At 47.4% G+C, this 14,015-nt stretch overlaps 1 protein-coding gene across 3 annotated transcripts in view; it reads right to left on the bottom strand.

Annotated features, from left to right (window-relative positions):
* Positions 1–7,286, bottom strand: part of SEC14L1 (SEC14 like lipid binding 1) — a 44,643-nt gene extending 37,357 nt beyond the window's left edge. For 2 of the 3 annotated variants that reach the window (XM_086762119.1, XM_086762117.1), the window contains exons 1-2: positions 7,193–7,286; positions 5,565–5,655 (exon numbers count right to left, since the gene is read on the bottom strand). In XM_086762119.1, coding sequence (XP_086618245.1) covers positions 5,565–5,627 — 63 coding nt within the window. In that variant the 5' untranslated portion in view covers positions 5,628–5,655; positions 7,193–7,286. Of the gene's footprint in view, positions 1–5,564; positions 5,656–6,516; positions 6,603–7,192 lie in introns of all 3 variants that reach the window. The other variant, XM_086762118.1, reaches the window with a different exon arrangement.
* Positions 7,287–14,015: the final 6,729 nt, after the last annotated feature.

Here is a 14,015-nt window from a genome sequence, read left to right as displayed (position 1 = left end):
CAGCCTGTTGCCCAAAAGCAGCAAATTCGAACCGCTAAAATTACCATATAATCAAAAGGGCACTAGATGTTATACTTACTAAGAAAGATTCACGCGTTAGATATTCTACCAGAAGAAAGGAAAAACATGAGACTTTTTTTTTTTAAGAAAGATTTTGCTAAGAATACACAGTTTGGAAAGAAGTTGTTTTCAGCCACAAGGCAGTGCAAGATTAATTGCTATTTTTATGCTAAAATAGAGCTCAAATGCGTTATTTCCACAACTGCCAGCTCTGACATTGACGACCAGTTTACCTACAGACTTCTCTTCATTGTGCAGCACCAGCGGAAGCTGACAAATGCCAGGAACTTTAACCAAGTGGAAACATTATTTTAGGTATTCAAAAGACTGCAAAATACCTTTCAAAGTCCGTCTCCTGTCACAGGTAGATTTGAAAATCTTAGTTTTCACAAAGCCACAAGTTCTTACAATCTACATTAATGTGACTAAACACAACAGGTTTCGCGCACACTTGCTGTGTTCAGTCACGTCACTACTCACCTTACCGCTCATTTACTTCTGAAACTAAGTAATTTGTGGCTGTAAATAAGATATTTTCTAAATGGGCTGAAGAGCAACATATTTGCAACAGAGCTTCCAGAAAATAAGAAAATCCCACCCCTCTGGGTGGGTTCAATTCAATGTGGTTTTTTTCCCCAAAAATCTTACTTATTTTCCATTGGCATAAACTCCACCCTTGGAATGCCGTAGTAGTTGATCATTCATTATTTAAATTTACTTTGGAAATTAAACTCAAGGGGCTAGTTGATCATTCATTATTTAAATTTACTTTGGAAATTAAACTCAAGGGGCATTATCTCATGCACATCAGCCTGAAAATGAGCTGTGAATCTCCAAAGTCAATTTTAGCCTCGCGTGTGTTAAGAAACCTTGAAGACTCAAGTTCTTAACTGACTTTTAACATTAAGAACTACTTATTCAGCACAGTCCCCATATGACTTTAAATGTAAATATATTAGCTTTAAAGAGCTAATATATTTAAAAAAATGGAGTCTATCACCTTTAAAATTTTTAGAACAGCAGCTTTTCAGTTCTTCCCCCAATATATTTAACCTTGGTAACCTGACAAGTGAGTCTCAGTAAACAGGCAATTTTCCACATTTCAGCTGCTTTCAGCATTATGTAAACTTCCACATGGACAGGAGGAAAACGAGGTAAGGTTCTCAGTGTGACGAACAGCTGTGCAAGCTGGTTGGTTTTTCTTGTTTGTTTTTTAATATATATACACATACAGACAGAGTTTTCAAGAGGTTATGACAGATATGCCCCAGAGCAGCCAATGTCAGCACTGGTACCCAGTTTGTGACATCCTACAGCCTGTTTGAGGCGTGTCAGACTAAAACGTGACCGTTTCTAGCCTATGATTCTTGAATCTTTTCAAGTCCAGGAGATGGTTTCATTAAAAGATTTACATCCAGTTCTTACTCTTTTCAAAGCAACTTAGATATTATCTAGAACTACAGAATTCACCAGTAAAAGCAAATCTTCAGGGGAACTGGCTTATATCAGATTTTACGTAGCTTGCCTTTAATGACAAAGGCAGGCAAGCAGCATGCGGCATTGGATCTCCCAGCTCTCTACCAACAACAGCACTTCACCAGTTCTCCCGCAGACTTGAAAGATAAGGGGTTGTGCCTTGAAGTATATCGTCACAGATATACATCAGGGTTCAACGGATGATTTTTGGATTTCAGTGGAGAAGCATAAGAAACTTATTTTCAACAGCAATTCAACTCAGCAAAAGAATTTTCACTTCATCTGTTTTAAAAGTCTTTATATCATAATTGTCTGCAAAATACTGTCTTGTCAATCTTGGTTCAGATCAAAGTGGAATTAAATTCAGTTTTTGTCTTAATACAGCCCACTCGCCCTTCATACAGAGAACAAAGTTCTCTCAAAACACACGAGAGCAGCATGAATGGAGCGCTGACTGTACTTCAATCTCCCTCAAGTATCTCTTCCAAACCCAGGAAAGGAGAAGTGGGCAAACAGGAAGCTTGTAGTGTAAATGACCCATTCTGCAGGTGGCATTCACTTGGTTGCTTGCAGAAAAGAAGAATTTTATGTTGATTTCTCTATCTGAAAGCTAAATATGAATTTGACTTAATGATCTCCAATTTGCAGTTGGAACACACATCATCTAGGAAATCTTTATGGTCCACATGGGCTTTGCTGACACTGGGGATCTTCATTACTCCTCCGCAGAAGGAATTACCTCCTCAGTTCCATGAAACTCCCTGGGAACGGAGAACAATTTTCCAAATAATATTTTTAAAAGTACTCAGCACCTTAAGACAAAGATGAGATCCCATGCAGTAAGACCCAAGCTAAGAACAGTGATTTTTGTTGGACAGCTCAGCATCAAGAACACTGCTGCCACATTGACCAAAGGTTTTTTGAAGAAGCTTTTTAGCGACAGCTGAGTGTCTCTGGTGTGTGGGTTCAAATCTATTTGAGAACACATTCTCTCAAAGGTTGGGTGCATATAAAAGAGGGACGGGAAAAAATCAAACATAAAAACCATATCGTTAAAGTTGTTTGCTGGGTGCCTTAAATTCAAACTTGGTACATAGCGGGATGTGTTCGCCATTTCAGAAGAGCTGCTGAGACGGTTAAAATAACACTATAGCACTTTTTTTGGTGAGAATGTGCAACACAGTGCTTCCACTCTAGCCAGCACAAAATCTGACAGGAATATTCCTTCCAGAAATACTTCAACTTATGCAATCACTATTCAACCAAGGGAAAAGAGTAAGAAAAGGCGTGAAACGATCATAAGCTGTTTATATTCTTTAAAGAATTTGGCTCACGGAGGCACTCCTCTACATATTCCAGAAAATCTATGAACAGTTTTGACAGATTAACATCAAGAATTTTACACATTTTAAAACCAATAACGTATCAGAAGCAACATGGCAGGAGAAGGATGTTCATCCAGTGATCACATTCAGATCAAGTTCCAGTGAGAACTCGCTGCCCTGCCATAGACAAAATAAATCACACGTATTATTGCTAATCTAAACTTCCAGTCTCAGAAAGTATCAGCTGACTGCTTCTTTTTATAAACATTCTTCTCCTCTTAGTTCACTGTTTTAATTTTTCAACTATTTTTTTTCTTCTAGTTGCATATGTAGTACAGCTTCTTTCTTTCCAAAGCAGAAAAAAGCTGTCACATAAGAGAAGATTAATATTAGTTAAAGGTCATATTATATTACATTATGTTACGTTAGTTAAAGATTATTGACAGGCTGGAGAGGTGGGCCCGTGCCAGCCTCGTGAAGTTCAACCAGGCCAAGTGCAAGGTCCTGCCACGTGGGTCAGGGCAATCCCAGGCACAAATCCAGGCTGGGCAGGGAATGGATGGAGAGCAGCCCTGAGGAGAAGGACTTGGGAGTGCTGGTGGACGAGAAGCTCAACATGAGCCGGCAACGCGCCGTTGCAGGCCAGAAGGCCAACCGCATCCTGGGCTGCATCAAGAGGAGCGTGGCCAGCAGGTCGAGGGAGGGGATTCTCCCCCTCTGCTCCGCTCTGGTGAGACCCCACCTGCAGCGCTGCGTCCAGCTCTGGAGCCCCCAACATCAGGAGGACATGGACCAGTTGGAGAGGGTCCAGAGGAGGCCACGCAGATGCTGAGAGGGCTGGAGCAGCTCTGCTGTGAGGCCAGGCTGAGAGAGCTGGGGCTGTTCAGCCTGGAGAAGAGGAGGCTCCGGGGAGACCTGAGAGCGGCTCCCAGTGCCCAAAGGGGGCTGCAGGGAAGGTGGGGAGAGACTCTTCAGCAGGGCCTGGTGTGACAGGACGAGGGGTCATGGTTTTAAAATAGAGGGAGGGAGATTTAGATTGAATATTGGGAAAAATTTTTTTACCCTGAGGGTGGTGGAACCCTGGCCCAGGTTGCCCAGAGAGGTGGTGGATGCCCCATCCCTGGAAACATTCCAGGCCAGGTTGGCCGGGGCTGTGAGCAACCTGATCTGGTTGGAGATGTCCCTGCTCCTGGCAGGGGGGTTGGACTGGGTGGGCTTTAACAGTCCCTTCCCACCCAAACCATTCTATCATTTTATGATTACTCTTCAAACATTATCCCCAAGATATGGAACAGTTTGAGAACTCAAAGTTAATACTAACAGTCAGAAGTGTTTCTCATTACACCCAATAAAAGCATTATGAAAAATCCCGATGCCAACCTTTTAACTCAAAATATCCTTGGGAAAATAACTTACAACAAGGTAAAGACTTCTCAATTCAGCAAACACCTAGACAGTTTTGTCCAAGAAACCAATTTTTGCTGACTGATCTAAGAACAGGAATCAGTCCACTTCACTGAAGGCCAAAGTTACACACACAAATTTAAATTAGAAGCCATCTGAAGCCTAGTTGTGAAGACTGTATTAAGGTCCTAAAAGACCTTCAGCATATCAGTCAGATTCTTCACCACTCATGAAAATAACCACTCTCTGCCTTGAAGTGTTTGCAAGAGCACGACCTGCATGTGTAATACTGGAGACAGGTTCAGGAATAAGAAAAAGAAAATAAAGTGTTGCCCATAGAGTGATCTAATCCTTTTTCCCCCTGTGACTGCGAAGGATCACTTCTGTAAGGAACCCTGCACTCCAAACCATGTGATCTATCTAAATATTTACACTATGAACACTATTAAAGCTCTCGTCTGAAGCCATTAAATATTCTATTTTCAACAAGCAAAATTAAACAATTAGTATTTTGATTATTATTTAGTTTTAACTGTTTTTGTCAGGTAGAAGCTGATCTAACTGCTCTCCTCAACTGCTCTTCATAACTCACGAGAGCCACACAGCTGTGGTTTTGGCTGAATATACTTAAAAATGTCAAATACCTACTTCCTTTCTGTTTTCTAAAAGAAAAAAAGGGAGGGAGAGGGGGAAGAGAGAGGGAAAGAAGAGAGACTCTAATTAGAATTTTCTTTTTTTTAAATTATTACTGTTTGTAAGATCAGCGCACAAATTAGCAGCCACATACCCAAGAGGCTTTTTGTTCAACTCTCTGGCATCTGTGGCAATCAGGTTTTTTTTCCTCCCCCTAAAGTATTACCAGTGCTCACAATGCTTTCTCCTCTTTCATTCAGGCTTATCCTCGCGTTCACAGCTTTTCTCTGAGCTCTCCAGTCCTGTAAACTCTGCACTGATGAAGACACAACCACAACAATCTTCTAATCAACGTACTTGACACTCTCTTCCATGCTAGAATAGATTGCTCCCAGTAATCAACTGAAAATATGCTTCGAGGCCACTTTTCCTCTAACTTTAAAATAAATCTACGAACTGTATCTAAACTTTGAGAGAAAAAGAGAACACATTATGTAAAAAAGCCACTCTGGGTAGAGAAGAAACCATCAAAACACATACTCTTCGTATTTTGTGTATCATTTTAGATTTGTATGTTGTACAGTACCTAGCAAACAGAGCCCAGTAAGTACTCAGCAATACAAGGAACTGTCAAAGAAGAAAAATACAGCAAAAATTCATACTTACAGCCATAATCAACTCAAAAGGGTGTTTATACACCCGTACAGGGGATTGATACTTCTGCACCATAGCTGCAGTGAGTAAGATCAATTCAAACCTGAAAAAGAAATTTTTAAAACCATCTGTCAAACATAGGAAGCCATTTTCAACCTCCTCTTACAATTTTTCCGTGTGCGATACCACACTAGTAATTCTACAGGAAAGCCTTCACAACCTCTTGATGACTTTTTGTTTTTTGGAAGAAGCAACGGAGCCCAGAAAAGCTATGTGTATTTTTGTCAGACGTGACTTATCATTTCTTCCAAAGATGACACAAAATTAGCACACTCTCAGTCTGGTTTTAGTAACAAATCTTCAAACACGCTTCCTGACTCTTCGTCAGGACGGTGAGACTTCCTGCGCTGCTGCCGAGAACCAAACATTGGCACACACCGGCTGAAGGCAGAAAAGCATTACCCGGTCCCCCAGCTGGGTAACTGGGTTCCCTTGCTTATAGGTCATTCTGAATTGGGGTTGGTTTAAAAAAATCTTTTAAAAGGAAGTTAAAAAATACACCAAGTGTTAAAACCCCTTGTTTCCAGAAAGGCAGGAAAAAATGGATCACTACACCAAACTGAGGTAAGGCATTCCTTCATCATTTCCAAATCAAGTTAAGAGTTTTGAGAGAGAAACTTAAAAGATAGCTGGGGAAGAAATAAGCCTTACAGAAATTATAAAGATTCCAATATACGGCCAAAAAAAAAATCACTAGCAAAACAGACACGAGCTGTTCCAACGGCTTTGTGTCTGCTTTCCCCAGCAAAGTGCCTGGACCAAACTCTCTCGAACGCAATTACGTTTATTGAAAAAACACTGGCAGCAGCACTCGCAGATGAAACCACAGGCTGCTAGCCAGACTTGCTTTAGTGAGGAATGGTCTTATTACAATAAATTAGTTTTATTTTTAACGTGTTCTCACGTTATCTACAGGGCTGCTGGCAGGCGTTATCGACTCCGGCTAGGGAGCACGGCAGATGGGCACGGCGGCTTCTCGGGGGCAGCAGCCTACAATAAATTCAGGAGTCACAAGAAAGTTCACCCGGCATCCGATTCCAGAGAGGAATTTACCCGTGACTACCCTGCATTTAACAAAACCACCTGAATCAGCAAAAAAAAAAAAAAAAAAGCCGCAAACCCTCTCTAATCCTTGGACAAGAAGAGTTACACAACAAAGAAACTCAACGTTTCCTCCGCCCGCTCGCCGGGACAGCGCTGCCCCCGCCCCGCCGTGCCCCCGCCGTGCCGGGAACCCCGGGGACGGGACCCGCGGACACCTGTGACAGCCCCGCCGGGAGAGCGCGGAGGGGATCCGGGCCCCGGCAGCCCGGCGCCGTGAGCGGCCCGAGGGCCGTTACCCCCCCGCCCCATCACCGCCGCCGCACGGGGAGCGCCGCCTGCTCCTCAGGGCTCGCCGCGGAGCCCCGGCCCGCCGCCGCCAGCGCTGAGGGGAGCCGGCGGAGAGCGGGCGGCGGGAAACTTGCGGCGGGGGAGAGCGGCGGCCGCGGCGCGGCTGAGGGGAGGGGACGGGACGGACACGAGCGGCGGGGTACGGGGAAGGGAGGGGAGCGGGCAGGCACCCGCGCGGCGACCCTTACCGCGTCCCGTCACGACGGCCGGCCCGGCTCTGCCCTCATGCCGGCGCGGGGCAGCGCCGCCGGTTCCGGCGCGGGAGGGGCGCCGCGCGGCCGCCGCCGCCTGTTGTTACTGGTGACAGGGCGGGGGCGGGGCTTGGCGGCCGGCCAGGCCGCCGCGCATGCGCCGCCCGCCCGGCGGGCAGGCGGCGGGGGAAGGGCCGTGGGGGTGTTCTCCCCGCGCTGCCCTTCGCGCCTGCGCGCTGCCGTCGGCCGGCTCCGTGGGGCCGTGCGGGAGGGAGGGGGGCGCACATGCGCGGTGTGGGGCGCGGGGTGTCGCGGGCGGTGGCAGGGTCCGGTCCGCGTTTTAGGCACAGGCTGCCCTCGAGGGCGGCGGGCTGCGGTGCGTGGCACCTATCTGCGGGTACCTTCCCTCCCCTCAGCCCCCCCGGGCATCACTTTGGTCCCAGACCCTCCATCGCAGCCCGCAGTGTGGGGGTTCGGCAGACACAACCCTCCGGGAGTCGAGGCCGCGGCTCCGCCTGGGCCGGTGGCTGCTCCGGGGCCGTGAGCGGGTGCCAAGTAGGGTGGGAAGGCGGGGACGAGGTTTGGCAAGCGGTGCTGAGTCTGAGGCACCCCGCCCGGACACCGAGCCCGGTGGAGGGGTGTGAGGGCCCAGAGTGATGGCTGCAGCACCAGGCAGCTCTGATGGCAACGTAGGGTGGTGGTGCCAGGCCGCGGGGAGCGAGCGCGGGAGAGAAACTGCCCCGAAGGCCTGGCTGGGACATAGCCTATCTCTCCTGAACGGGCAAAGAACTGCAGCCTAGGATCACAGATAAAACCTCCTGAGACAAAAGTGCTGTACCATTTTATTAGCAGTAAGCAGTCACCCCGTTTAATCACCTGCGGAGGTGCAGAACCCGTCCCAGGGACTGGGAGGTGTGCAGGCCGGGGCACCGGCACCCGCGGGGAGCTCCACGGGCACACAGCACTGCAGGAACGCTGCACCCATCGCGAGAGCACGGGGCTTGGCCTGGGGACCTGCCTCGGTCACCGCCTGAGCGTCCTTCTGCCTCTCATCTGGCTCTGTCTTTACCAGCAGTCACCCAGCCTGGGTGCTTTGCAGTTCAGGGCGTCTGAAAAAGTTCTGTCTTCGTCCACGTCTAGTGTGGTTTAACTGTGATGTACTAAAAGCAAGAAATACAATTAGGTTTTGTACAGCACCAGTGTATCACAAGCTGTCTTGAAATAAGGACTTGAAAATTGGGGGCCCATGCCTCCTTTCCCTTCAATGACTCTGTTAAGGCAATTCTTTTACGCAGAACATGTTTTATTACTGGCTTACTCCCTCAGAAAATAAATCTTCCTACTGAAATTGAGGGTCATTATCCTGTCCTTTTGGTGTAATTCTTTCTCTAGGAAGGCTGAACTTGTGGTTACTATTCGTGAGTGATTCAGCTATAGTTCTTTCTTACACAAACCATTTGTCTTTTAAAGCTAGTCAAGAAGAGGCTGTAGTCTAACCTGAAACTAGTCGTTACAAGAAGTTGTTTAATGTGTTGAGAAATTGTTTCTCTAAATCTTGTTTCTGTTGTGGCAGTTGCCTTTGTGTAGCTGAAGTTAACTAGTTAATCTAGTAACTCTGTAATTAGGTTTAGTTATCTGATTGATATTCCCTGCCATTATGCCTGCAACATCCTTTTCCTGCTCTGAAAGCCTGAGATATAATCCTACCAGCATAGCAGGGCGAGGAATTTACGCCCACTCAGATTCCTCTTTGTTCGTAACATTTCTCTCTTTAGATTCCGGGAAATGTTTTAATTCTTACTGACTGCCACTATTCTACTTATCCAAATGGCCATATAACCAGAAAAGCTTTATTTGGACTTTAAAGGTATTCAGAGTTTATTGATAAAGCAAAATCGTTGAAGTGAAGGTTCATAATTTAATGTCTAAATCAACTGTGGTGTCTCGCCTGTTTTCTGCAGAAACAAGAATCTTAACAAGATGGACACAGAAGAGGAAAGTAATATTATTTAATTTTTTCTATTATTTTTTATATTCCTGTTACATCTCCTCTCATGGAAGCTCCAGCAGTGCATCGTTAGAAGGAATATAAACGAATAAACGAGTGGGTGAAACGTTTAAGGAATGCCGTGGGGCATGCTGAGACTGGAGCCCAGAGGCCAGCGGCGGAAAGTGCAAACCATTCAATATTTTCAGAAAATGAGGACTGCAGCTGGCTGGCTAGGAAGGAGAGTTGGGCCTTAGGGAGGTTATGCAAGGTCGGTCACTCCCCACCCGCTGAGCACTTTTCCTGGATTGCATTCCTTCACGTTAGGAACCCTGGTTACACAACTCAAAGCCCAGTCATTTACCTTGTTCCAGGCAACAGTGCCGTGCAAGTTAATGAGAACTATTGGTAGTCAATCCTTTATTATTAGTAATAACTAACTGAAAGTACAGCTGCCTGGGAGCAGTGCGGGGCTGCTGTATATGAGGAAAGATTCAAAATGCCTCCGGGCTTTGCTGTAACACGGTGCAAGCCCCTGGAATTTCAGCAAGCGGGGACTTGCTCAGGTTTCTTTTGTTTGCATCCCAGAGAGTGAGTAAAAGAGAAGTGGTCCTGGCTTCTCACCATCTAGCAGGCCTCGTCTTTGCAGCTTTTCTCCTAAAGAGAGGAGATTGCTAGGAGTTCTCAACAAGAGAGAACATGTGTTCGTTCCAGGTCTTGCTGCTAAGCTGTACGTTCATTAAAAGTACGTAGGTTTAGTAAAAGAGGAGTGAGATTCTGAGGTCAGATCTACTGAAGTCCTTCAAGAGCCGTTCCCTGATAAATCTGTCCCATCTGATCAGAATTTTTTATGTACCACTGGATACATTGAAATAAACGCCTGCTTCCTAAACATCTAAACCATGAAAAATGTCCCAAATGACAACATTTCCAGCTAAAATAAGCATGACGACTGACAAACAGCTACTGGGACTGAGTTGTGCCCCAGGGACATGCAATTCTGGTTTACACAGTGTTCTTATTAAATATATTATAAGTACTTAACGAGGTGTTCCACTTTTTTCTGTCCCCTGTCAGTCTAGGGAGCCAGCTGGATATGGCGTGGTCTGAATTCCTTTACTCCTTTACTCTTAAAACCAAACTAACTGTGACATCCGGACACATACCTGAACGTGCTCATCTGTTACGACTGTACGTATTTTCGTAAGCTCCTGGTACTGGGGAAGCGGTACGCAGGAGGAGCCTTTCCACGTACCTCTGGGGATCTTAAAGCCCTTTGCGACGGCAGGGAGGATACTAACCACCCCAGTACGCGGCTATAAATACTGAGGCTCACAAAGTGCTGTATGAGAAGTCATGCAGGCAGGCAGTGTGAGAAAGCAGACCAGAGCTCTTCCCTCCCAGGGTGACCACCCCTACTCCCAAACACTGCTGCCTGTTAGCTCTGCGGTAGTTTTCCGTCATTGGAATGATTGGGAACAGAGTTAAACGTCTCCAGACTGGCCATCTTCAGAGAAGTTGTCTTACTGTACAAAACCTAGAACGCATTGGACTCTTGTGCTGAGATTTTTATTCAGGATTAAACTGGCCTTCGTTTAGTGCGGTATAAGTGAAGGCGAATTAACTTAATACCATCATTTGATTTATCTGAACTTTCCCATGTATCACGGTGTAGAAAACCCTTCAATGACCCTATTAGCCTGGAGCCCTTTCTGTTTTGGTGCCACAAACAGTCAGAAACATGTTTTTTCCTTTCTTCTCGAGTGACTGATGGGAAAATTGAATTGTAGGCTGGGAGCTGGCCTGAGACACCAGCTGCAAAGGTTACGCGGAGGAGCGGTGGAGATAGGACTGAGTCCTGATTCATAAAATACCGAACCAGGATGAGCATGTGGAAAGCATCCCAGCCCTGATTCACATCCTCTCGTTGCAAAGCCCGTAACCGTACGAGGCTTCCTGCCTCGGATTGGGCATCGCCGCTTGTAAGCAGTGCAGTGCTAAAGCCAAAGTGAGCAGGTGGTGCAGGGAGGGGGCTGCTGGTGCAGGAATCGCTGACGCGTGAGGAGCCAGCCGAGCGCGTATCCGGGATGGAGCATCGAGTCCAACGCTCGTTCCAATGCCCGCGGTGGATATTTGTAACACCCAAGAGGCTGTTAGCACGGTCTTCTTGGGGGAGAGTGAGGAGGGGGAGACACCCTCTGGGGCTGCCACAGGATTATTTTATCCCTCAGACATCAGGAGGTGGCAGCCAAAATGTCAAAAACTTTGTCCCTATTGGCCTGTCAAATGTTGATTTTCTTTTTTTTTAATATTACCAGAGGAATAATAAGAAACAATTTCTTCTTATTAAAAATATTTCACAAATCCAGTCAGTACGCACTGACTCTGCCGGTACTGGGGCTGCAGCCCGCGGGCAGACACTGCGCCCTTTCACCGCAGCTCCGTCAGGACAAGCCACCTTTGTGGCGGCTGCTCTGCCAGCGTAGAAGCGCCCGTGTCTGTATAGCTTATTCCCCTGCCCGAAGGAAAATGAGACATATCATTACGAGGCACTTGCATACCAAAATAACTGCCAGGATAGCTGTTTCGAGGTTTGTTTTTTTAAATCACGCTGTCTGGGGATCAGGCCTGCGCTGGCAGCCTTCATCCAAGAGTCTCGTAGAAAACACTTGAGAAACGTAAGTCTCACAACGCTGCTTGCAGGCCGTAGAAACGCTGCTTATCTTCTCTGATCAGCAGAATACTTGGCATGAATTCCAGTCCTGTATCAGGCAATTTCATTATTTGCTGTATGCGCTCAATCCGCTTGCTAATTTCTTTTTCCTCGTCACAGGGGAGGAACCTTCCTGTGCTCCACAGGCATGCTTGAGTTTGGGAGATTAAAGGAAGCGAGCGAGATGCATAAAAAATGTCACCCACTTGCAGCAGTGGCAGCCTGAATGGAGAGCACCATTCAGAGACAGATGTTCCTTCCGATGGAATTGTCTGTGTCACGGATCCCAGTGAGTTCAGTGCTCCTGAGGAGTGTGAGACCGAGGGCATCACTGAGCGGAAGGCTGCTGCATCCAGGGAGCTGGCACGCTGCAGGCAGCAGCTCTGCTGGTTTTGACCTGGCTGCAGCATTCATCTCTCTCAGCCTCGAGAGCCAGCGGCTGACTCTCCGTCCTGAAATTAATTTGGCTAATGTACCGCATGACGAGCAGCCACGTTTGCAATCTCTTTGCTGGTCAGGAGTGAACAGAGATCGATAGCATCCTCTGTCCCTGCATGAGTGAACCGGTGGCAGAGCTCCGCTGAAGGGGTACCCACCGAGAGCTTGGCTCCATCTCTCCAGGGATGAGAGGGGATCCACTTAACACCTCCTGGCTCCCCAGCTGTCAGCATGGGACACAGGGAGACCGAGCAGAGACAGGAGAGGTGGAGTTGCCTTTCGAGCCAAGCACTGGCTTGGCTGCACAAGTGGGATGTGTAGGAGCTTTTCTGAGGGCAGCTTCCAAACAGCAGTCTCGGAATAACTTGGTTTAATGAAGGGGATGCTCTCCAGCGCAGGGAGCCTATTTGCAGTCGTGGTTTCAAGCTGGTAGCTACAGACGAGTGTGTGACCACTAAGTATTTCAGATTAGCTCATGAACAGCTGTTCTGTTTGATTTGCTTTTGGTCGTAACCAGCTTGAGTCTGAACTAAATGAGAGCCCAGTGATGAAAAGAACCAATATGCCCCAGTACAACTCCCCAGACAGAGACTGGAAACAAGCCCAGTGCTTCCTTAGTGCCCCATCCCCAACGCCTCACGTGCGCCTGGGCCTTCCTGCACCACTTCTGTGGGGAGCGAGGAAGGAGAGGGGTCTTGAGCGCCCAGGAGGCAGCAAGAGGTCAGATGAATATGGCAGCGGTGGGAGCTGAGGCAGCACAGCCAGGCACTCCTCCAGCCTCCAGAGCAGCAGAGAAGTCTGCCCAGCAGGTTCTCCCAAAGATGCCCTCCAGCTCGGGAAGCAGAAGAGGATGCAAGATAGACAGGAGGACACGGGAGGGATAGCAGGGGAAGGTTGTTGCATATCCACTAGACCTCCGGTTAAACTCATTTTGTATCTCAATCGGTAGGAAAGGACGTTTTGAGGGGACTCAGGCACCCCTTTTCCACCACTCTGTGGGATGTAAGCTCTGCCCGGGATGACCGACTGCGTGCCTTCCCTCCCCATCGCTGCCGTGGCCACAGCCAGCACCGGCATGTTCAGCAGCACACAGAGACCTACAGGTGATTGCAAAAAAACCATTAGCGCAGGGATGCAAGGCCCATCGCCACAGCACTGCTCAAACTAACCCAGAGGGAGGTTTTAAATGTAGGCAAGCTAACTGCCAAAAATAAACCCCAACCCACCCCGGCTGCTGCCCTGCGCCATGGGAACGATATTGTGCATATGATCAGATTCAGCAGGACACAAGCAGCCTAAGGGTCTTTGTACATTTGGCTTGAAAAGGCTAAATATAGCCTCCCAAACCGCACTCCTTTTGTGCACTGCCATCTCCTCCGCCTGTTCCTATTCACCGGCACTTCGACATGCAAAGCAGGATTTGGGATCCAAGGCCGGTAATTAGACTCCAGCCCGGCAGCTGCAAGCGGAACAGCTGGGGGTGTTATTTTTACGGGTTATTAATTGACTCTGTGAAAAAAAAAACGGAGCCCACCAAACAGAGAGAGCCAGCAAGCCGCAGTCCACAGCCACATGACAAGGTCTTAGCGACAGAAAAAGATAAAATAAAAGAGAGAGACCAGTATCCTAAAGCCGATTAGTTATAGCAATTTCTCCAAAGCTAAATATAGAAAAAAATCCTC

This window comes from Chlamydotis macqueenii, chromosome 18 (assembly GCF_036417535.1).
Source record: "Chlamydotis macqueenii isolate bChlMac1 chromosome 18, bChlMac1.mat, whole genome shotgun sequence".
NCBI lineage: Eukaryota > Metazoa > Chordata > Aves > Otidiformes > Otididae > Chlamydotis > Chlamydotis macqueenii.
This window is presented reverse-complemented; position numbering and strand designations above follow the sequence as displayed.